This window comes from Ceratotherium simum, chromosome 4 (genome assembly GCF_057802395.1).
Source record: "Ceratotherium simum simum isolate JZ-2026a chromosome 4, ASM5780239v1, whole genome shotgun sequence".
Lineage (NCBI taxonomy): Eukaryota > Metazoa > Chordata > Mammalia > Perissodactyla > Rhinocerotidae > Ceratotherium > Ceratotherium simum.
This window is the reverse complement of record NC_141903.1, coordinates 1,718,495-1,740,791: the sequence shown is the minus strand read 5'-3', so window position 1 is coordinate 1,740,791 and position 22,297 is coordinate 1,718,495. Positions and strand designations below refer to the sequence as shown.

The 22,297-nt window shown below is 42.5% G+C and overlaps 1 protein-coding gene across 4 annotated transcripts in view; it reads left to right on the top strand.

Moving 5' to 3' along the window:
* RUFY1 (RUN and FYVE domain containing 1) overlaps positions 1-22,297 on the top strand; it is a 50,098-nt gene that overhangs the window by 7,852 nt on the left and 19,949 nt on the right. For 3 of the 4 annotated variants that reach the window (XM_087429226.1, XM_087429227.1, XM_004428435.3), the window contains exons 2-11: positions 540-713; positions 2,005-2,122; positions 5,468-5,569; positions 7,228-7,351; positions 12,353-12,414; positions 14,755-14,820; positions 17,002-17,071; positions 19,490-19,591; positions 20,368-20,484; positions 21,302-21,469. In XM_087429226.1, coding sequence (XP_087285352.1) covers positions 540-713; positions 2,005-2,122; positions 5,468-5,569; positions 7,228-7,351; positions 12,353-12,414; positions 14,755-14,820; positions 17,002-17,071; positions 19,490-19,591; positions 20,368-20,484; positions 21,302-21,469 — 1,103 coding nt within the window. The remainder of the gene's footprint in view (positions 1-539; positions 714-2,004; positions 2,123-5,467; positions 5,570-7,227; positions 7,352-12,352; positions 12,415-14,754; positions 14,821-17,001; positions 17,072-19,489; positions 19,592-20,367; positions 20,485-21,301; positions 21,470-22,297) is intronic. The other variant, XM_087429225.1, reaches the window with a different exon arrangement.

Sequence of the window (22,297 nt, the reverse complement as noted above, 5' to 3'; positions counted from 1 at the left end):
TGAGGGGCAGACCCTGCCCCGGCGGCACGGAGCCGGTTTCGCGGCCAAAGGCGCAGCTCAGGTCGCCGTCTGCACACACGCGCGAAATGGCGCCTGCGACCCGTGGGCGTGGCCTCGAGCTGGACTCGCCCAATAGGGACGTTGGGGGCAGAGCGCTCTCCCAGCACGCTTGCCAGGTGGGAGCGGGGCTTCCCGGCGTTGGCGCCCTGCCATTGGTCGAAGATGGAACACCGGGTGTGAGAGAGGCCAATCGCGACGAGTCTTGGTAGGGCCGTCGCCCTAGCAACGTGCGGAGCCGCCTGGGAGAGGCCTCTGGAGTCCCGCCCGCGGCCCTGCTGTCCAGCTGCGGCTGGGACCTCAGGGGGTCAGGGGCCGGGTGACTGCGAACGTCAGCTGTCCGCCCGCCGGCGTGTCCGCGCTCCGAGCAGACCGCCTGGCCCCCGCCGGGCCCGTCCTCCCTCCCCTGCCCCGCGTCCGATCTCCTCACCGCGGACTGCGCTCAGTCCACTAACGCAGCTATTCCTGCCTCTGCCCCACAGCTTCCAAGTGCCAGGTGATGGAGGAGCGTACCAACCTGATGCACATGATGAAACTCAGCATCAAGGTCTTGCTGCAGTCGGCCCTGAGTCTGGGCCGCAGCCTAGATGCGGACCATGCTCCCTTGCAGCAGTTCTTTGTGGTGATGGAGCACTGCCTCAAACATGGGCTAAAAGGTGAGCCTGAGGGGCGCGGCGTGTGGAATCCGGGCTAGCTGTTTGCTCAGTTATTCATCGGTGCCAAATATTGTTCCGGGTGCTAGGATAACAGCGATGGACCCTGCCCGCAGGACGCGACACTCCAGAGCGGCGCTGCCCAACCCGTGCAAGCCACATGTGCAGTTTTTAATGTTTTTAGTAGCCACGTTAGAAAAAGTGAAAAGAAACAGATGAAATTAATTTAATAATATATTTTATTGAACCCAAAATATTATTTTGACACATAATTAGTATTAAAAAGCTTTATTAGTGGGATATTTTACATTCTTCTTTTTATACTGAGGCTTAAGAATTCACTATGTGTTTTACACAGCACATCTCAATTGCACTACCTACATTTCAAGTGCTCAGGAGCACATGTGGCTGGTGAGTGCCTGGAACAGCACAGTTCTAGAGGAGGAGACAGACAATAGACGAAAAACAAACAGAATTAGAAAACGCTACAAATTCAAGGAAGCAAAATGGCTTAAAGATAGAGAATCAAGGAAGAAACCTTTCAGCTAGAGAGGGGAAGGTCTTTCTGGGGAGGTGAAATGTGAGCTGAGACCTGAAGGAGAGGAAGGAGTCAGCCAGGCAAAGATCTGGGGCAAGAGCATTCCTAGCGGGGAAAAAAAAAAAAAAAAGTGGTGCAAAGGTCCTGAGTGGGGCCAGCCTTGGTTTGAGGAAAATGCCAGGTCACTGAGAGGGAGGAGGCGAGGTCGGGCAAGTGGGGAAGCTGTATTGTGTAGGCCTTTATAGGTTGGATGAGGAGTTGGATTTTATTCTGAGTGTATTTGAAGGATATTAAGCAAGGGAATAACGTGACCTGACTTATATTTTTTTAAAAACTTGCAGTTGTGGAGAAGAGATTGTAAGTGTGGGGAGGTGACGATATTAGGAGCAGAGAGACCCATTAGGAGACTACTGGCAGTTCAGATGAGGGATGGCGGTGATGATTTGAAATCAAGCCTTGATTTGGCACCAGGTAGGAGGGAGAAAGGGAAAGGATTTCATAGGTGATCATATGAGGCACCTTTTCTATCTCATGGGCAGTAAATACTTGGAGAAAGAGCATAGTAGGTATATCAGAGAAACCCTGTCACCAGAGGAAGGGAGAGCTAACCTGTGACTTGGCCTCTCCCAGTCCCCAAAACTAAATCAGGAGGATTTAAGCGGTGGAGATCTGCTTTTGGCTTTTGGGAGGACTGTGGGCCCCTGAAGACATTCTGCAACCTGTTCTTATGAATAATACTTTTGTTTTCCTTTTTAGTTAAGAAGAGTTTTATTGGCCAAAATAAATCTTTCTTTGGTCCTTTGGAGCTGGTGGAGAAACTTTGTCCAGAAGCATCAGATATAGCCACTAGTGTCAGAAATCTGCCAGAATTAAAGTGAGTGAGTAGTAGTTATATTGATTGATGTTTTAAAAAACTCCCTCATCCTTACCAATTTCTCAATTACCTTGCTGATAAAATATTTTCTAATTTAGAACAAACTGTAACATGAGCTGCACTCAGACTTCAGTCCCAGCTCTGCTGCTCATAATTCACGTGATCTTGAGCAAGATTTGCCCCTCTCTGAGCCTCAGTTTTCTGTGGTGATTCCTGCTTGTCACACAAGGTCATAGTTTGAAAAGGTGTTGTCACTCGAGGAGCAGTTACAGGAGGAAAAGGAATCATTGTTGTGCTCCTAGAATCACTGCTTTGGATACGTCTGGGCTGTTTTCTGAATATGGTTTGGGCCAGATTTTAGATTCCAGGACAAGGGACATTTGTGAATAGGCTGGGACTAATGAGTCATTTGCCATGTCTAGGTTCACCCTTGGAATCCCTATGCATAGGCTCGAAATCAAAAACTGCACAGAACACAAACAAGGTGTCATTGTAGAATATGGCATTTAGAAGGGGCCCTAGAGATCCTTGGGTTGATGTGAAAGAGCCCCATGCAGAGTCTCCTACAAGGGACTCAACTGTCTAACCTCTGTTTCATCCACTTTCAGATAATAATGATAACTGCCACCATTTACTAAGGGCCTGCCATGTGCCTGGCATGGCATGGTGCTAAGGACATTTCATTATCTCATTTAATCCTCCACACCAAGCCTCTAAGATAGCTATTGGTCTCTCCATCTGCAAGTGTGGAAATTGAGACTCAAAAGTGGTGAAGAATTTGCTCAGGGTCCCTCGGCAAGTGAGTAGTGGAGCCAGGAAGAGAGCACAGGACTGTTGGACTCTGAGACACTCTAAATCCCACTACACTCCATTGCTGCCGACCCCTGCACGTTCTTCTCAAGAGAGGATTTAAGCCTCCGTCTCTGTCCCTAGTTCAGCCCTCTGGGCCTATACCGCATAAGGTGAAAGGCTTTTGCATGTGGCAACCTTTTGAATCTTTACTTGGTGACCTCTCAGGAGCCTCTGCCATCTTCTGCTGTGTTTCTTCAGTTTGTTCTCTATGTGGTGGGACTGCCCATCCCCTTCCAACCAGCTCACGCCCTCTAGAGTAAAACTAGACCAAGTGAGTGTCCCAGTGTGTTCTAGGGCAAGTCTTGAGGCTGTGGAATTTGGATCTTGGTTGTCTCTGTCTGATTCTCCTAGCTTGCCGATTGGTTAGGGGCCTTATCTTGTTAGGCCAAGGGCCTTGTGGACGACCCTGTCTCATTAGGCTGGTTCTTGTCTCACTTTCAACGCATAGTTACACAAATAGGTAAGATTCTGTTTTTGTTCCTGCCCCCATGGCATCATACTGCACTCATCTCATGAAGGGCAGTTTGGCCCAATCCACCAAAATCACCAAGGCATCCGCCCTCTGACCCGACAATCCCACTTCTCGGCCTTTTACCCTCCAGAGCTAACACCTGAAAGTGACACATGTACAGAATTATCTATTGCAGTATTATTTGTAACAGCAGAGGATTAGAAACAGCCTAGATAACAACCAGCTAAATATATGATGCAGTCCAATAATGAAACACTCTAAAGCTGTAAAAAACAAATGAGAAATGCCCTGTGTATAGAAAGATTGTCAAGAAGACAGATATTTGGTGAAATAAGCAAGTTGCAGAACAGCATGTTTAACGTGTTAATTCTTTTGTAAAAAGAGGAGAAAAAGGGGCCGGCCCGGTGGCGCAAGCAGTTAAGTGTGCGTGCTCCGCTGCAGCGGCCTGGGGTTCGCCAGTTCAGATCCCAGGCGCCCACCGACGCACTGCTTGTCGAGCCATACCACGGAGGCGTCCCATATAAAGTAGAGGAAGATGGGCACAGATGTTAGCCCAGGGCCAGTCTTCCTCAGCAAAAAGAGGAGGATTGGCATCAGATATTAGTTCAGTGCTGATCTTCCTCACAAAAAAAAAAAAGAGAGAGAAAAATAAGAATTTATATTTGTACTTGTTTTCACATGCATAAAAATGTTTTGGAAGTAAACCTAAACTAAGAGCGGTATATTAATGTATGGGGAGGGGGAACAGGGAAAAAAATTATTAAGCTTTACATACCGTTTTATAGACTTTTTTCTTTTTCTATTTAATATTAGATTTTAAGCCTCTTTCTGTATCAAATATGTATCCACGACGTCATTTTTTAAATGGCCACATAGCATTCCGTATGACCCCCCCTTTGGGCTTTGTGGTTGTCTCCAAATTCTCATTATCTAGACAGTGCAGTGGTGACTATCCCCCCAAAACATGCATCCTAAGATGATTTCCTTAGGATGTATTACTAGATGTAGAGTGTTGATAACCTGCTCTCATCAAACGACCTGCTGGAAGAGATGATCCAGTTACACTCCCACCAAGCTGCACATGTCAGTGTCCATGTTTCACGTCATGCAAACATTAAATATCTTTTTTTCTACTTCATTTCATTTCCTTTTCACTCTGTTTTAACATCATTTACTGGGGAGAGGCAGCATGTTCCAAAGCCTTGTTGGGGCTAGATTAGCCCTGATGGGCCTGGCCCTGAGATCCTCCCAGGGGCACAGCAACGCCTCCAGCCCAGAGCTCCCTTTGATGCAGATGTTGATGGCAGCAGTGCTTCAGGACTTTCCTGGAGGTTACAGGTGCACTTACTCTGCCTAGAACTGAGTCTTTTTTTCCTTAAACCGTGTTAGGTTTATAGTTGGGAGGCTATTTTTCTTCTAGTTTTTACAGCAGGCCTTTTCAAAATTGAGTCTTTGAGATTGGTTGCACAACAATGTGAATGTACTTAACGCTACTGAACTGTACACTTAAAAAGGTAAATTTTATGTGCATTTTGCCACAATTAAAAATAAAATAACACTTTTGAGCTAATGCCTTAGAAATCTTGTGAGACTTCAACACTTCAATAAACACTGTGTTCTATATATTAATCTTTTGAAAGAATGTTTATCCATTGTACAAATCTAATCTGATATTTACTGGCTCCCTGTGAAATTTTATGAATATATGCAAAGTTTTATCTAATTGTATTTGTTCCAGAAATCAGATTTTTGTGGCTTAAGACTTTTTTTCCTTTTTTGTTGAAAAAAAATTACGCCCGTGATAGAGAATTCAAACAGAACACAAAGGTACACAGTGAGCCATTGTCTCGGGCTTCCCAGGCAGAGGCACCCCCCACCCCCCAGAGCAGCTATTCTTAGTGTTCTCTGAGGTCACAAACATGTGTAGGTATGAACGTGTGTATCTCTTTGGCTAAATGGAGTTTGTTTCTTTGTTTTTTGTTGTTATGCCTTAACAGTTAGATTCTCTGTTTGAATTGTAGGACAGCTGCGGGAAAAGGCCGAGCTTGGCTTTATCTTGCACTTATGCAAAAGAAACTGGCAGATTATCTGAAAGTGCTTATAGACAATAAACATCTCTTAAGGTATTTCATCACCTGTCTTTGATTGTTTTTTGCTTTGTAAATAATCAGAACATAGTTCTGTAGATCATTTTGAATTAAAATAAGAATGTATAAGGGCCGGCTCCGTGGCTTAGCGGTTAAGTGTGCGCGCTCTGATGCTGGCGGCCCGGGTTCGGATCCCGGGAGCGCCCCGAGGCACCGCTTCTCCGTCCAACGTGAGGCCGAGTCCCACGTACAGCAACTGGAAGGATGTGAACCTATGACATACGGCTATCTACTGGGGCTTTGGGGGGAAAAAACTGAATAAATAAAATCTTTAAAAAAAAAAAAAAAAAAAAAGAATGTATGATGTCCACAGCTGTTAGTCAAATTATTATTAATTGTAAATATTCTGTGGCTTAGTTTTAAAATAGCATTTCATTTTTTGAGCACTGATATCTGAAAGTCATTATGAATGAAGATTCGTATTACTTTTCATTTTGGAAAGTCATTCTGAAGATAATTCTTCAACAATACCTAAGATTAGGTAACTAACAGGCTACTCCATTAAGTTTCAACGAAAAGGAATTTATTAGATTGGATGATAATGGGAAAAAATGACTTTAGAACTAGATGCAGTAGGCAATTTTAAAGTATAGAACCCTGCTTTTTGGAAGAGAGTATACTTACCTATTTTAGGATTCTATATTCAGTTTGAAAAATTTTATATCCGCTGGCATCAGTAAAACCTAACTGGCTATCTCTGAAATTTATGACTGGTTCATTTTTGATATTTATAACAATATAGGCAAAAATAATCATTATAAAAGGCATTTTCTCTAGAATATGAGAATTTACAAGGGAAGAATCTCTCTAGAGTTAATTCTCTTGTCTAATTGAAATAAAAATATCTTTTACAGTATGGCCTATCATCCAGAATTTTTCATGTTTTCAAATCATGGCTTATTATTGAACGTGTCTTTACAAGATAAATACTGATTTCAAATATTTCATGTAGTCTGTACTTTGAGTACAGTTATACTGAGTAACTTTGAGATACAGATTTTGTTTTAATGAGCTAATTCTTAAGACAGTAAGTTCTCATGCACTCACACACACGTAATGTTAAATTAGCAAATCATTGGTGACCAGAAGCAGTAATGGTCAGGGGGCGGAGCCCCACTGCAAATGGCTGCACTGCCTGGGAGGTAAGGATGTCAAAGCAGCCAGTGTTGCTCAGTGGGACAAAGGGAAGAGGGAGGAGTTTTATTCTTGGATGTGGAGGGGCTGTGGGATTCTGCTTCCTGTTGACGTGAGTGTAAGCATAGAAGTAGTTCATAGCAGCACAGCAGGAGCCAGGGGGACAGAACGGGCAGAGTGATGGTCAGGGACATAGGAGCCAAGAGGAGGTGAGAAGGACTGAGGTCCAGGGTCCAAATGTAGGAGTTAACCTTAGACAGGAGGTGGAGGAGCCCATTCTAAGCCACAGGAAGAGAGGAGAGGCCAGAGAAGAAATAGCAGCCCTTGAAGCAGGAGAAGGAAATGAAAGACAGAAGGAAATTCACATAAGGGAGCTTCTGGCTCCCAGTGAAGTTGGCAGCCAGGCCATCAGCTGAGAAATGAAAAGGCAGGGCAGGTCATGGAGAAGGGATGATGAAGGTATTTCTGAGCAGCTCCCCTGTCCTGTCAATCTCTTTCAGTGAGTTCTATGAGCCTGAGGCATTAATGATGGAGGAAGAAGGGATGGTGATCGTCGGTCTGCTGGTGGGACTCAATGTTCTTGATGCCAATCTCTGCTTAAAAGGAGAAGACTTGGATTCTCAGGTAAAATGGGAATTTGGGCTCTAGATGGAATGCCTTCCTTAGGCCAGGGATTTTACATAAGATCTGCAGACATATGCTCAACCTAAGAAAAGGGCAAATGGCAGAGGGCCCTCTGACAGAGGGCTGCGCAAGGTGGCGTGCTGGGGCAGAGCGGGAGCAACTGGGGAAGGTGTCAAGGAAAGGTGAAGGAATCACTTGGGCAAAGGCACAGAGGCACACACGAAAAGCACAGTTTGGGAACTGGAAACAGATCTCCGTGGCTGGAACATGGGATGCTGGATGAGTAAGGTGCAGGTGGAGGCTGAGCCCAGTTGTTAGGCCATCAGTGCCATGCTACAGGGTTTAGCACGTGTCCCTGGAGCTTTGGGAAGCAGTTGGAGGTTTTTAAGCAGTGCAGTGGAATGATCAGGCTGAGGTATGAGAAAGGTCAGTCTAGCAACCATCCAGGTCATGAGTTAGAAGTGGGCAAGAATAGAGACAGCAAAAACATTGAGCAGACAAGCCTAGAAGTCCCAAAAGGTTGGATGGGGAGTGGGAAGATAGAGTCAAGAGAGATTTGGGAAGTCAGGTTGATGAAATGCGGCACAAACAAAAGTTGCTGGTAAGGTGCAGAATGCCCTGTGGGTGGGCTGTCCCACTCCACTTGGGAGCAGGTGACCAGGGTTGACCAGGGCCTAAACTCCTGGTGGCAGGACTGGAAGTGTCTGAGGGGGATAGACACCCTGACCCATCCTCACCTCCACCCCTCTTCAAGGCATCTGTAGCTGTGGCTGGGCCACTGCCCAGCCTTCTTCCCACCACATGTTTGGACCTGAAGAATCTAAAGCTTCCCCAATCCCTCCATGCCTGGGTCAGCTCTTTTTTTTATTTCAAGTAACCTCTTCTCCCTTTTTTTCTTTCAATAGTTTTGTTGTTTTTACGTGTTGAAAATTTTTCAAAAAGTACAGAGCAGTATTTTTGAAAGAAAACAAAATATCACACATAGTCCCATTACTCAGAGACAGCTAATTCAGTGTCACGATTTGGGATATATCCTTCCAGCACGTGAATAAGGGTGTGTGTGTATGTGTGTGTGTTTGTATATTTTAGAGAGAGAGATTTGGAGTTTTCTTTTTTATTTAACCAAAATATGATTCTTCCAAGCACAGCATTTTGTAATTTTTTTATTCAACAATATGTCCCACATAGCTCTTGATGTCGAGACGTGTAAACCATTTTAAATGCGTAGTATTCCATTTTATGAATGTACCATAATTTGTTTAACCAATACTTATGAACTTAGGTTGTTTCTATGTTATGACAATGATATTATAAACATCCTCATATCCCTTTGTATTCTTGTCCATTTATTTCCCTAGGATAAGTTTGGGGCTTGCTGTGTCCAAGTACACACATTCTACCTGAGTGTTGTGATGATATGATGAGCGTTCTTGGCCTTTTCAATCTGATAAACAAAACAACTCTTCATCTCAAATGTACATTTTTGAGAACTAGGGAGGTCAAGGATTTTTTTTATGTTTTATTTGCCATTGGTGGTTCAGCTTTTGTGATTACCTGTTTATATCCTTTGCCCATTTTCCTGAGTTTTCTTTTTCGCTCCTTTATTATAGATTAAGGATATTAACCATTTGTCAGAATACTTTGTTACAATGTTTTTTTCTACTTTCTCAGAGCTAGTTTTCCCTGTTGAATATTTTTGTTGTTTTTGAGTCAAATTTAATGGACTTTTCCCTTATACCTTCTAAGTAGACCTTACAAGGTCCTTCCCCATCTAAAAATTAACCTAATTTTTAAAATTAAATGTGTATTTTTTACATTTAAATAATCTGCTTGTCATTTGTTTTGACATAGTGTGAAGTGGAATTCTAGATTTCTTTTACAAGTAGTAAACCAGTTTTCTCAGTATCATGTATTAAATATGTTATTTTCCTACTAATTTGAAATTCCATCTTCATTGAGTGTGAAGTATCCAGAGTGCACAGAGGTTCATTCCTGGACTCTGTCTAGTCCCTGGATCTTTTTATTCCTAATGCCAGGACCACAGTCTTTTATTACTAGCGCCACATGGCATGTTTCATGCTCTGGTAGTTCACCTACTTCTTGCCTACTTTATTAGACTTCTTTTTCAAATACAGCTCAGGCTGTCTATTCTGTCTGATGAACTGGAGCATCATCTTGTCAGATTCCAAAATAATAACTCGATTGGGATTTTTATTAAGCAATAGATGTGATTGAGCCCCCTGGTCTATTTTATCTTCAACACAGTGCCTCTCGTACGTCACCAGAAAGTGGGAGTACTTGCTGTTCATGTCTGAGGAATCCTTTCTCTAGTGTGTAGAAAGTACTTTCTAGTCTTATTTACTTTGCATTTTTATTAAAAATGAATGTTGAATGCTATCAAATACCTTTTTTGGCATCTGTTGAAATGTCATATCCATTTTTAACCCATAAATATAATTGAATTAATTCATAGGTTTCCTATAGTGGTATTATACCTGCATTCCTAAAATAAGCCCTACTTGGTCATCATGTATTACTCTTTTAGTGTACTCTTAGATTTAATATGCCTGTGGTTTATTTGGAATTTTTGTGTTCCACTTATTAACGACACTGCTCTGAATTTTCCTTTTCTGTACTGTCTGTCACTTTTCTGTGTCAGGATTGTTTTAATCTCATAAAATAAGCCGGGTAATATTCTTCCTTTTCCTGTTTTCTACAGCAGTTTATTAGAGCAGGAATTATTTTCTCTCTGAAGGTTTGTTAGAACTCACCAGTATGACCACTTCAGCTTTATGTTTTTTTGCTCCTAGTTCTTTGACCACTTTAATTTTTTGCATAGCTTTTGGTCAATTTATTGGTTTCCTATGTCTTAGTACAATTTTTTTTTTAATTTTATTTATTTATTTTTTACCCCCCAAAGCCCCAGTAGATAGTTGTATGTCATAGCTGCACATCCTTCCAGTTGCTGTATGTGGGACGCGGCCTCAGCATGGCCGGAGAAGCGGTGCGTCGGTGCGCGCCCGGGATCTGAACCCAGGCCGCCAGCAGCGGAGCACGCGCACTTAACCGCTAAGCCACGGGGCCAGCCTTAGTACAATTTTTTAGTCATTTATATTTTTCCAGAAATCATTTGTTTCTTTCAGGTCTATTAGTTGTATGAGTGTTCTCTTACAGCTTCTTAAAATCTCACTTTTCTCATTTGCAGTATTGTCCACTTGCTAAATCTTGATCATACTTGGTAGAGATTTGTCTACTTTCTTGAACTTGAAGACCCAGCCATTTCTTTTATTGATGAGTTCTGCTTTGGGAGAGGGGCTTTATTTGCTTTCTAATCCATCAATTTCTACTTTGGGTATTAATTCTTTCTCATTCTTTCTATTGTTTTGTTCCCAGTTGAATATATATATTTCTTTTTTATTATTTAATTTTTTTATTATTTAATTTTATTACAAAAGAAATGCATGCTTGTTAAAAAAGTTAATTAGTACAGAAGCATATAGAATGAAAAGTGAAATTCAAACTTCCCTTCTCTCCTCCCCACTCAATCCCACTCTTGTCCCCACAGATAATGGTAAAAATTGGGGGGAAAAATCTTTCTAGAACTGTTTCTACCACTTCTGTGCATTTATGTATACATAGGTTTTGTTTCAAATTTGTTCTTTTGTGGTTTTTTATTGCTGTGTAACAAATCCATAGTCATAAACAATAATGGTTGCTGTCTCTCTCCCAGCTGGGGGTTGACTGGGCTCAAGAGGGAGGCACTTCTTGATTAAGGGTGCCTGTGATTGCAGGCAGGTGGTGGCCGGGCGGGAATCACTTAAGGCTTGCTCTCTTGCCTGTCTCCCTTCTGAGCTGCGAAGGCTCAGTGAGCAGGAGGCTGGAACAGCAGGGGCTTCTCTGGCATCTCTGCCGGTGTATGGTTCCTCCACTTGGTCTTCAGCGTGGTGGCTTCAGGGCAGCCAGACTCCTTGCGTGGAGGCTGAGGACTTCAAAGGTGTATGCCCCAGGGGAAACAGCCGGGAAGCAGCTGGCATTCCCTTCATTCACCTGGCTGCAGACGTCACGGCAGCATTTCTGCTGCTTTTTCTTCATCAAGACAGGCACCAAGACTGCCAGGGTTCAAGGGTCAGGAATGTAGATGGGTGGGAGGTGCGACAGAGAAGTTGCAGAAACTATCACACAGCTTTGGCAACTACATAAATGGGCTTACTATCAAGGGTTAATGCTGTACGTGTTGTTCTTTGACTTAAAATGTTATCCTGGAGCTTTCTTCATATCGTTACAAATCCACCTGCCGCATTCTTTGTTATGGCTGAGCAGGGTTCTGTGGTATGGTTATAACATTCGTGATTTAAACATTTCTCTATTGGTGGACCCACTTTTCCTATATTTCAAATAGGAATGGCCTCACTTACATTGGAATGGACAGTGGCAGACTAGGACTCTCACTCACTCTCTCCCAAATGCTTTATTTCTGGACAAAACCCTTGACGTTTCCATGTGGGAGGGGTCTTGGTCTGCCCTGGCTCCCCACAGCAGCAGAGAATCGTCCCTGGAATGCCGAGGGGACCGTGTCAGCAGACTTGGGGAAGGAAGGCGTCAGGGTGTCAGTTAAGGTCACTGAAGTCTGGAGATCCAGGTCTCCTTGTTTTTTTATTACTTTTTACCCAAAGAACTTTGCTGCTCTTTGTCAACAACTTGATTATTGGATAAATACAGAAAACTAATATTAACTAGGTGGTAAAATTTCAGAGTAAAATTTCAGAGTGATTCCCCTAAATTCTGATTTTTAGTAAGTTTTTGTTCTAGAAGGTGGTAGGGTTGTTTTTCTCTTGGTTTGTTTGTTCAATTGATTGTTCTTTTATAGAGCTGGTTAGCCTCACTAAATGTTTGTAGGAAAGAGACAGGAATGTAAATGCCCTGAATTTTAAAGATTGTAAGGCTTGTAGAAAGCGGGAAAAGCTATTTTTTATTTAAACTTGTGCATTTTATTTCAATCAGGTTGGAGTGATTGATTTTTCCCTGTACCTTAAGGATGTGCAGGATCTTGATGGTGGCAAAGAGTAAGTACTGCATTGTACGCTATTGTTCCTCACACTTTTCATGAAGTTCTGGCAAAGAATGCTACTTTTGTTTTTGATTTTTTTGAAATTTTAGTTTCTATTTAGCTGTTTTTAATTACAGATGTAATACATTAATGTTCCCATTGTTTCGTGAATTAAGCTCTGCAGAATAGAGAGTACAAGTGAAATTTCCCCATTTGCACTGTCCCCTTGTCTCCATCTCAGTCCTACTCCCACTCCTCCCTCAGAGGAAGCTACTCATGTCTCCTGCCCAGCCCTTTTTAATGCCTGGCAGGTATGTGTTTGTTGGAAGTAATTTGCTTTACGGCCTGTTTGAACGTAAATGGGATGGTACTGTTATATGTAGAAGTTGCCCTTGGACTTGTTCTTTGATCCTAGTGTGTCTTGGATATCTTTTCATGCTCACATGTAGCTCTCTCTCATCCTTGTGAACAACAGCATTCTTTTAAAAGAAATTATCCTAGGGAAAAAGAAAGAAAAGAAGAAAAGCAAACAATGTGTATAACATGCTGCCATTTGTGTCATGATAAAAAAGAATATACATCGGGGCCGGCCTGGTGGCGCAAGCGGTTAAGTGCGTGCGCTCCGCTGCGGCAGCCCAGGGTTCGCCGATTCGGATCCCGGGCGCGCACCAACGCACCGCTTGTTAAGCCATGCTGTGGTGGCATCTCATATAAAGTGGAGGAAGATGGGCACGGATGTTAGCCCAGGGCCAGTCTTCCTCAGCAAAAAAAAAAAAAAAAAAAAAAAGAAGAGGATTGGCATTGGATGTTAGCTCAGGGCTGGTCCTCCTCACCAAAAAAAAAAGAATATACATCCATATTTATCTGTTGTCCTTGATCCGCACGGACCACTTCTAGAGCAGCACACAGACCTCGTGGCCGCCCTTGGGGAAGAGGATGGAAGGCAGGCTCAGGGGAGAGTTTCATGTAAACCCTTGGATCATGTTTGAATATTTTACAACATGCATCTGTGACCTGCCTTTTAAACATCTTCCGGACAACTCTCGTGGTCTCAGTGCCCTGGCAGTGAAACTTACCAAGGACTAGCGGGAACCCCATTAATGCTTTATGCACCCTAAGTACAAGGATTCACCCAGTTGAAACTTAAACAAAATATATTTTTAATGTCAAAAAAAACTGAGAATAAACCAATTATCCACCATTAAGGAAATAATTGGATGAATTATGGAATGTCCAAGATATTCCACACTGTAGTATGTTATGCAGACATAAAAAAGAACAAATTTAGGGCCGGCCCTGTGGCTTGGTGGTTAAGTGCACGCGCTGCGATGCTGGCGGCCCGGGTTCGGATCCCGGGTGCGCATCGAGGCACCACTTCTCTGTCCAGCCTGAGGCCGAGTCCCACATACAGCAACTAGAAGGATGTGCAGCTGTGACATACAACTATCTACTGGGGCTTTGGGGGCAAAAAATAAATAAAATCTTTAAAAAAAAAAAAAAAAAAAAAAAAAAAAAAGAACAAATTTGGCCTATGGGTATAGTAGACTTAGAGGGATTTCCACAAGGTATTATTGAGTAAGAAAAGTATGATACTGAGAAGTATATATATCCCATTTTTATAAACCAAAAAACTTGCTAATATATATTTTATATTGTAATTACATATACTATATATATGTACTATAGATAGATATTATGATGATATGCACATAGGTTGCTTAGTAGGCTATCAATATAGGTTACCTGGGAGGGCCATGGAAAGGGCAGAGCAGGTAAAAGAAGAAAACAGCCGCACTGAAGAACAAAGCCAGCTCTGTCGCATGAACCCGTGCAGAATGAGCCATTTATGTACGCGTGTACCTGTACGTGTAAAGAAATGGGGGCCTAACTTGAAAATGTTCAAGTCTTTTTTTTAACCCAGACTGACCAGCTGCTTTGTGTTTTAAAAAGCCTCGTGGCTCCTTTTCTGACCCAACCTCCTTTCCTTCAGTATGACAAGGGCTGCTTCATCGGCCACCTTGAGGGGCCATTTGCATGTGGCTGTTGGTGTATCCACCTTGCATGCTGATGGCTTTCTCTCCTCTTTCCGGGGTGGGGGTGGGGGGTGCAGGTAGGTGTTTGGAGGGAGCTTACTTTCCAGGCGGCGTATTTCTGTGCCTCCCGGGGCTCTGGCTGCTCTCTCCCCAGCCAGCCTTGCTCTCTGTTCACTGGGCACTGTGCAGACATTACTAAGCTCTCTCTCTTGGTTTCCTGATGACATTGGCACTCCTACAGCGTGATTGGAAGGTTGGGGGACAGTTACAAAGTATTAACCCTGAGTAAAAAGAATTTCTCTCTTTTTATGCTCTTTTAAAAGTCATGAAAGAATTACTGATGTCCTTGATCAAAAAAATTACGTGGAAGAACTTAACCGGCACTTAAGGTAGGACTCCCTCCTTTTTCAGTGTTACAGTTCATTCTCAGTATCCTTGATAATTGTTTCATGGAACTTTTTTAAGTTGCTGTATATTTATAATTAACTTGTTTCCAAAGCAAGAAAAAAGATTATCATGCAGTGGTCATGTGTACAGACTGGAGGGAAGTATGATTTCTTGATAAAGAGCTTTTCGGATTTCTTTGATTCTTTGTTTTGTGCAGTTATACAATTTAGAGAGTACGTAGATGAGTCTCCACCCCTTGCCCCACAGCCTCATAGTTGGAAATCCTGCCGTAGGAAGCACTGTTGCTGCTGGGAGTCAGCACATGTCCCTGAAGTGTGTTGGGGCAGGAAGAAAGGGTTGAAAACCACTGGGCTAGACCTTCGAGAGCAGTTCACTAGCCATAGCAGGCATCTTTGTCTTGATTTTCTGTTTCAGTTGGAAGGCTGCTGCATGTCTCATGACACACTAGTTGGTGAGGTGTTGGTGGGGAGTGGGCGGAGATTCTCGGTCTGGTGTGGTTGGGAGACGTTATTCTCTCTCTGAGCCCCTTTTAGAGATTGCATGATGCACAGTAGCAGTGCTCCACAGGAGCAGCCTTTCTGGCCCCAAAAGCCAGTGACACCGGCACAGGAGCCGGCACGTTTCTCAGCGTGTACCTAGGGAGATGCTGCTCGGAGGTCTCCTTAGACGTGACAGTGGCTCTTGTTATGAGAGAGTTTCTTAATCGACTCCTAGTTTGTTGAGAGTTTTTATAAGGAGTAGATGTTGAATTTTATCAAATGCCTTTTAGTGTCCGTTAAGGTAATCATGACTTTTACTCCTTAATCTATTGATGTGATGTATTTTATTAGTGGATTTCTTCATACTGAACCATTCCTGTATCACAGGAATAAACTCTATTTGATCATAGTTTTAATAATTTAATCGTTCTCTTAATATGTAACCTGACCTAACTGCTCTGTAGTTTTTTGCCTCTGGCGTGCCATCAGGGTTATGCAGCTTCACAAAATGAATTAGGAAGCTTTACCTTGTTTCTGTGCCTGGGAACACCTCCTAGTTCATGAGAATTATTTGCTCCTTGAAAATTTGAAGCTTGAAGCCTGTATGGAGGCAATACTTTGCCAGATTTTCAGTTTTTCCTTAGTTATTAGTTCTTCTAGGTTTCTTCCTTATGAGGATATGTCTTTTTTGGTAATTAATGTTTTATAAGAAAAGTGTAAATTTCGTTGATTTTTCTAACTTATACAGTTGGTATAGAATTGGAAATTGTGTACTCTTAAAACTTTTCATTCCCTCCATATCTTTTGTTTGGTTCCCTTTTTCATTTTGTGTCATTATATTTTATTTTCCCACCCAGTGCTTGCGCCTTGACTCATTAGCCTTGCCAGGTTTGTTTTTTAGTCCCCCTCACGGCAAGGGCACCATTTTTGGCAATAGGGCCTCTTGCCTAAAGGGACAGGCTCTGGAGCCAGACCCCCTGGGCTCAGATCCTGGCTCCACTTCTGGGGGTGTGACACTGAGTGAGTTTTTCAGTGCAGAGTTATGGTTCCCTCGTCTGTAAGACACGTGAACAATAAGATTTACCTCACAGAATTGTGGGGAGGATGATATGAGTTGATGCATTTAAAGTGCCTTGAACAAATAGGGCCTGGCACGTCATCCAAAAAGAAAGTCCCTACTGTTATTGTTGTGGTTATTATGATTATTGTCGTTTATCAAGTATTCATTAGCTTTTTACATATTTTTCAGTATGAAAGTAGTACATATTACTTAAAGAATATTTGAAAAATGGGGCAAAGTATAAAAAAGATTTTAAAATCACCTTTGATCCTACTACCCAAAAGTACCAATATCTTGTTGTGAATATTACTTTAGATGTATGACTGCCAACACATTTTGGTTCCCATCTATTGTGTTGTGGAAAAAACTGTTTTCTTTCCAGTTGGCTAAAAAAGAAATGGGTAGCATGTTTTGGGGAGAAAATATTGAAAACTTTCTATAAATGATAGCCACACACACATATATTTAGAATATTTAGAATCCTCATCTCTGAGTTTATTGGAGACCCTTTGACCCTCCATTTCCTACAGGAAGTCTAGGAATCTCTATTCTCATTGTTTATCGGTGGGGAAAACAGTCAGCTTTTGTAAGTTCACATTTACTTAATATTTTATTTTCTATAGCTGCACAGTTGGGGATCTTCAAACCAAGATAGATGGCTTGGAAAAGACTAATTCAAAGCTTCAAGAAGAGGTTTGTAACTTATTGAAATTCTTAAAACAGAGTGACCCAAGTTTAAGAGAAGTGATGTGATTGGTATATCTGACCAGAGAGAAGTGATGGTTGGTATATCTGACCAGAGCGTCTCGCTGTAAGAATGGGAATTGCTGACCTTGGGTAGGGCTGCACATGTGACAGGCATTCTCAGAATTTTGCATCCTCGGAATGTCTATGTTTTGCTCTGGCTCTGGCTCCCAGTGCGGCTGATCGTGAGCCAGTTCTAGGTGACTTAGTTTTTATTTCCTCACAGTAATCTAGTAGAAGACAAGTCCTCATTAGAAAAGCCCAGCTCCTGTTGTGAACATGCTGTTCTCTTCCTCTGTTCCCACCTTTGCTATGATGTAGTATGTCTCCCCGCTGCCAGGAAGGCACAGACTCTGTTAGAGGTAAAAGTACCGTAGCCTACCCGTTCTGTGTTTCGGCCTCTCAGGAGCATGGAACCAGTCTCCCCACAGTGTGGTCTTTCTCTGCTTTCTCACTAGGAAGAGAGAGGATGAAAGGACAGGAAGAAGGAGGGCTGAGGCCGAGGAAGACAGCTTGCTGCCAGCTGCCCGGCAGTCTCCTTGGTGGACACATCTTGTCTCCTGTTAGCAGGAGGGGGGTTGCTCAGCCTTACTGAGGCTTTCCACAGGTAGTGGTCCCTGGCTGCTCTCACTGGGAAGGAAGAGGGCTGTGAGGGGGCGGAGAGTGAAGGCCCCACAGTGTGGAGGCAGGTTACAGCCAAAAGGAGAGTCACAGAGCATGCCTTTGTAATAAAGGACCCAGTTTAAGGCTCACTTTAAACCAACTGCTGTCTCCTGAAGGGCCAGCCCTGGAAAGCTTCAGGAGAGGAGCTCAGCTTTGTGTGAGGAGCAGGAAATTCAAAGGTGGCATTCGTCGATGGTGTCCCAGGGAGACCTGACCTCACTTGGAACTGGAGGCTCGCACTCCCTGGGCGGGGACCTTTGGGCGAGAGTCTTTGAGCCTCACTCTTCTCACCTCCAAATTGGATGATAAGCCATGCTTTACAGTAAAGATTAAATTAGATTAATATCATAGGAATGTGCTGAACAGCACACGGTGTGTGGAGGCTCACACCCAAGAGACGCTGGTCGATTTTAGAACAAGCAGGTTCACTCTTTGTTCTCCCAGACAAGGCAGAATGCTTTGAGTGAAGGTCTGATTTAGCTTTTGAAACTAAACAAAGTTATTTTTCTTCAAAGGCAAATGATTGTAATAGAAAATGAGCTTTAGAGAAAAGCATACCTCTCTTTAGGGTGTGCTCTCTGTGTCCTCAGAGAGTGGGATGGGAATTAGCTTGTGGTTTTTGCCTGTTTCTTCCGTTGTAGGAAGGCCTTCTTTAAAGCCTTGAAGTTTCTTATCTGGGCACAGCAGCTGTGTTTAGAAACCCTAGTCCTGGATTCCGAGTCTAAGTGGACTTAGATGCTGCTGACCAAGAGGAGGTGAAGAGATGAGTGTTCAAGGCCCCCCATGAGTGAATGATGCTACGAGCACAGCCACGAACCAAGGACACATCTCCTCCTTCATCCTCTCTCTCCAGGCTGTGTGCAGAAGTGGGATCGGGGGGGCCGGGTACTGTGTGCCCTCTGCCTTGCCTCTCCCACAGCCTCTCCTCGCAGGGCTGTGAAGGCACCCTGCTGCTGTATACTTTTCCCTAAGCTATGATAACTCCTTGAAGGAGAGAAAGTGTCTTCCTCTGACACATCTTTAATGGCTTGGTTGTGATTCCTCCCCCAGAATTCTTTAATTCTCCCTCTAATGGTAAAATATCCTTTTATTCATTGGCTAGAAAAACTGGAAAGAATGAAGAATCAGAAAAAAAGCCCATAATCCCTTGGCTAAGTGACAGCTATTTTTATCATTTGGTCTATATAGTGCCCATCTTTTCTTAAGCGTTTTTAACATAGTTGAGGTTTTTTTTTTAATTAGAGGTGAGAACATACTGCATAACCTGCTTTATTTCCCTCTTAGTATTATATCATAAATATGTTCTCAAGTCATTAAAAGCTTTTGTAAACATTTTGATAACTACATATTTCTGTTTTCTGCTTCCTCTGTAATTTATTAAACCATTTCTCTAATATTGGACATCAGGCTGTTTCTAATGTTTTGTGTCCATAAATCTTTGTCCACATTAAGTAGTATGCTATCATTTTTGTAAAAGGAGAAAATTTGGGGAGGGGAGGGGTGGGAGAGAGATTTTGCTATATACATTTTTATATCTTTGGAATTTTGAACCATGTGAATGTATTTATTACCTATTCAAAACAAGAAAATAAAATATCAAATATGTGAAAATACATTGTCAATTGTGAAGATGCCAAATGTTAGATTTTAATTTGAACAGTAAGATTCATTTTGATGTTAAGTATAAAAATCTTTCTTAATCAGCTTTCAGCTGCAACAGACCGGATTTGTTCACTTCAAGAAGAACAGAAACAATTAAGAGAACAAAATGAATTGATTCGTGAAAGAAGTGAAAAGAGCGTAGAGGTGAGAAATTGACTTCACAGTTGGACAGCCTGATTCTCACTCACACATGTCCATCACAAGTCTCCAGCGCATAGTTTAATAATGACCCAGTCCTCAGAACATGTAAAGACGCCTTGTTTCGTGTCAGACAGTGCCTCCGGCTGCTGTACCCTCCCATGTCACTCTCAGGCCACCAGGACCACTTGGGGATTCCCAAGCCCACTGTTCACATGCCTCTGGGCCTTTGCACTTGAAAGTTCCTGTTCATTCTTCAACTTCTGCTCGTATGCCAGGTCCTCTGATGCCATCCCTGGCACCATCGCTGGGCCGGGGCCCTCCTTCTCCTGTGTTCCCGTAGGCTTTGCACCTCCCTCCTTTATAGAATCCATTTGCTGTTTTGTAGACTTGCTGGCTTGCAGCTTTCTCGCCTGATGACTTGAGGGTAGAGACCATAGCTGATTCATCTGGAAATTCACCTAGTGCTAAACACATGCTCAATAAATACTGAATAATGGATTCAATGGGGGCCCTTCCCACTAACAATTGTTCGTTTTAAAGAAAATGAAATATAAACTGTTTTCTGAACCTAACTTTTCTTTTAAAAAATCTGTTGGCCTACTCTCATCCTTCAAATTCAGAGATATTTCAGAATATCTTTCAAGTTTTAACCTTTCTCTATTTTTAAAAAATAAAAATTATGCTGCATTTTTTTAAAATCATGGTATATTTTAAAATACTTTGTAGTTAGCTTGCTTTCATAAGCAAACCATTCCTCTTGTTGTTCTTGTTTGATACAGATAACAAAACAGGATACAAAAGTTGAGCTGGAGACTTACAAGCAAACCCGGCAAGGTCTGGATGAAATGTATAGTGATGTGTGGAAGCAGCTGAAGGAGGAGAAGAAGGTCCGTCTGGTGAGTGTGCACTCCTGGGTGTCTTTAGAAAGGAGTCCCCATAGCCCTCTAAGTTATTTCTTTCAGCACTTTTCACATACATGCTCAAACCTGAAAACTGCTGACACTCATGCAAAGTTAGAAATTGTCCTTTTTTTTAAAAAACAAAAAAGGCTGTTTTTACCACTCAGTTCTGTATTGTCACTTATATTTTTTTCCAATTTTGTAGACGTTTTTCAGGGATCGCTGTGAGACCAGACTCGTAGTTTCTTTGACGATACAGTTCCCTCTATCACAGCCTCTGGTCTGTGTATTTCTACCCACTCTACGTGTCAGTGACTGGTGTTTTTTATTAAACAGCTCTTGTGCCTGCTTCATTTCTTTGCTTCTTTGCATGGATGTGGGGAACATGTGTCCTGAATTATCCAGGACAGAACCATTTCAGAATTGTTGCACCTTTGTTGCCATAAACTAGCAAACCATTCCAGAAATTCTAACGTTGCAACATCAACTCTCCTCTAGCACTCAAACACGAGACAGACTTGTTTTCAGACCACGTGTTCTGATCTTGGGGTTTAAAGAACACGGTTGCTAGAACTCTCGGCTCATATTGCCAGCCATCAGCTTTCTGTAGACTTGATGCAGAGACAGTTTTCATTGTAAAATGAGAAAAAGGGAAAAACTTAATCCAGTTATGCTCCAGACAGACTTTTCTAAATCTCTTCAACCTATTCTGACCTTCAGTTTGTATTTTAGACATTGACCAAGATAGAACCTCAGTTAAATACATTTCTGTGATCTACTTTCATAATATTTTCCTTGTTAATATCTTTTTAAGGAACTAGAAAAAGAACTGGAGTTACAAATTGGAATGAAAACCGAAATGGAAATTGCGATGAAGTTACTAGAAAAGGACACCCATGAGAAGCAGGACACTCTGGTCGCCCTCCGCCAGCAGCTGGAAGAAGTCAAAGCGATTAATTTACAGATGTTTCACAAAGTTCAGGTGGGAATTAGCTTTGTGTCCATGTCACAACCTGGTTTTCTGCTGCTTGTCTACAGCAATAGAGCTTGTCACACGCTGCCTTTCAGTCCAGTCATTCTTCCTGCAGAAGCAGAGAAGAGACACCTCTGTGAAGTCAGACCTGGTCCTTGGCCCTAGTATGTGTCATTGCATTTATTTTATTTGAGCCTCCCAATCGCTGAGAAAAGTTTTTAAAATGGGGGAAAATGTAAGTGACAAGGCAGAACCGAGGGGCTAAATCACATGCTCCTGGTGGCACAGCTAATAAATAGAGCTGAGAACTGAACTGTGTCCTTTGAATCCAAACCCGAACTTGGCCTGCTGTACCTTCACTGTCTCCCTACTGTCTGTCTCCCTCTACTTCGGTAACTAATTGTTTGCCCAGAGAAGTGGAGAAGTGGATGAAGGATATAAGCTGGTACAGTATTGTCTTTCCAGGCTTTGCCGTTACATACGTCTTGCTGAGTCTCAAGGCCGCACAGCTAGCTGCCGCCTCTCCTGTCATTTCAGAGTGGTCAAGGAGAGCTAGCCAGAAAGAATCCATCATGCCAGAGTTTGAAAGATAGCATCTATAATTATAAAGCTTCCTTGCTCAGAAGGACACCATTCTGTGTCCTTCTCAAAGCTTTTCTTTTTTTGAAGGTCTGTTTCCTGTTTTATTGACGAAACAGTCCCACTTCATTGTGCATAGATGTGGGGTCGGTCTCACTTGCAGTAATATCTGTGTCAAAGATAATGTGAGGACAGACAGTACTAATAAACTGTTATTTCTCCTTTTTTAAACTATTATATGATCAATATTGTTATAAA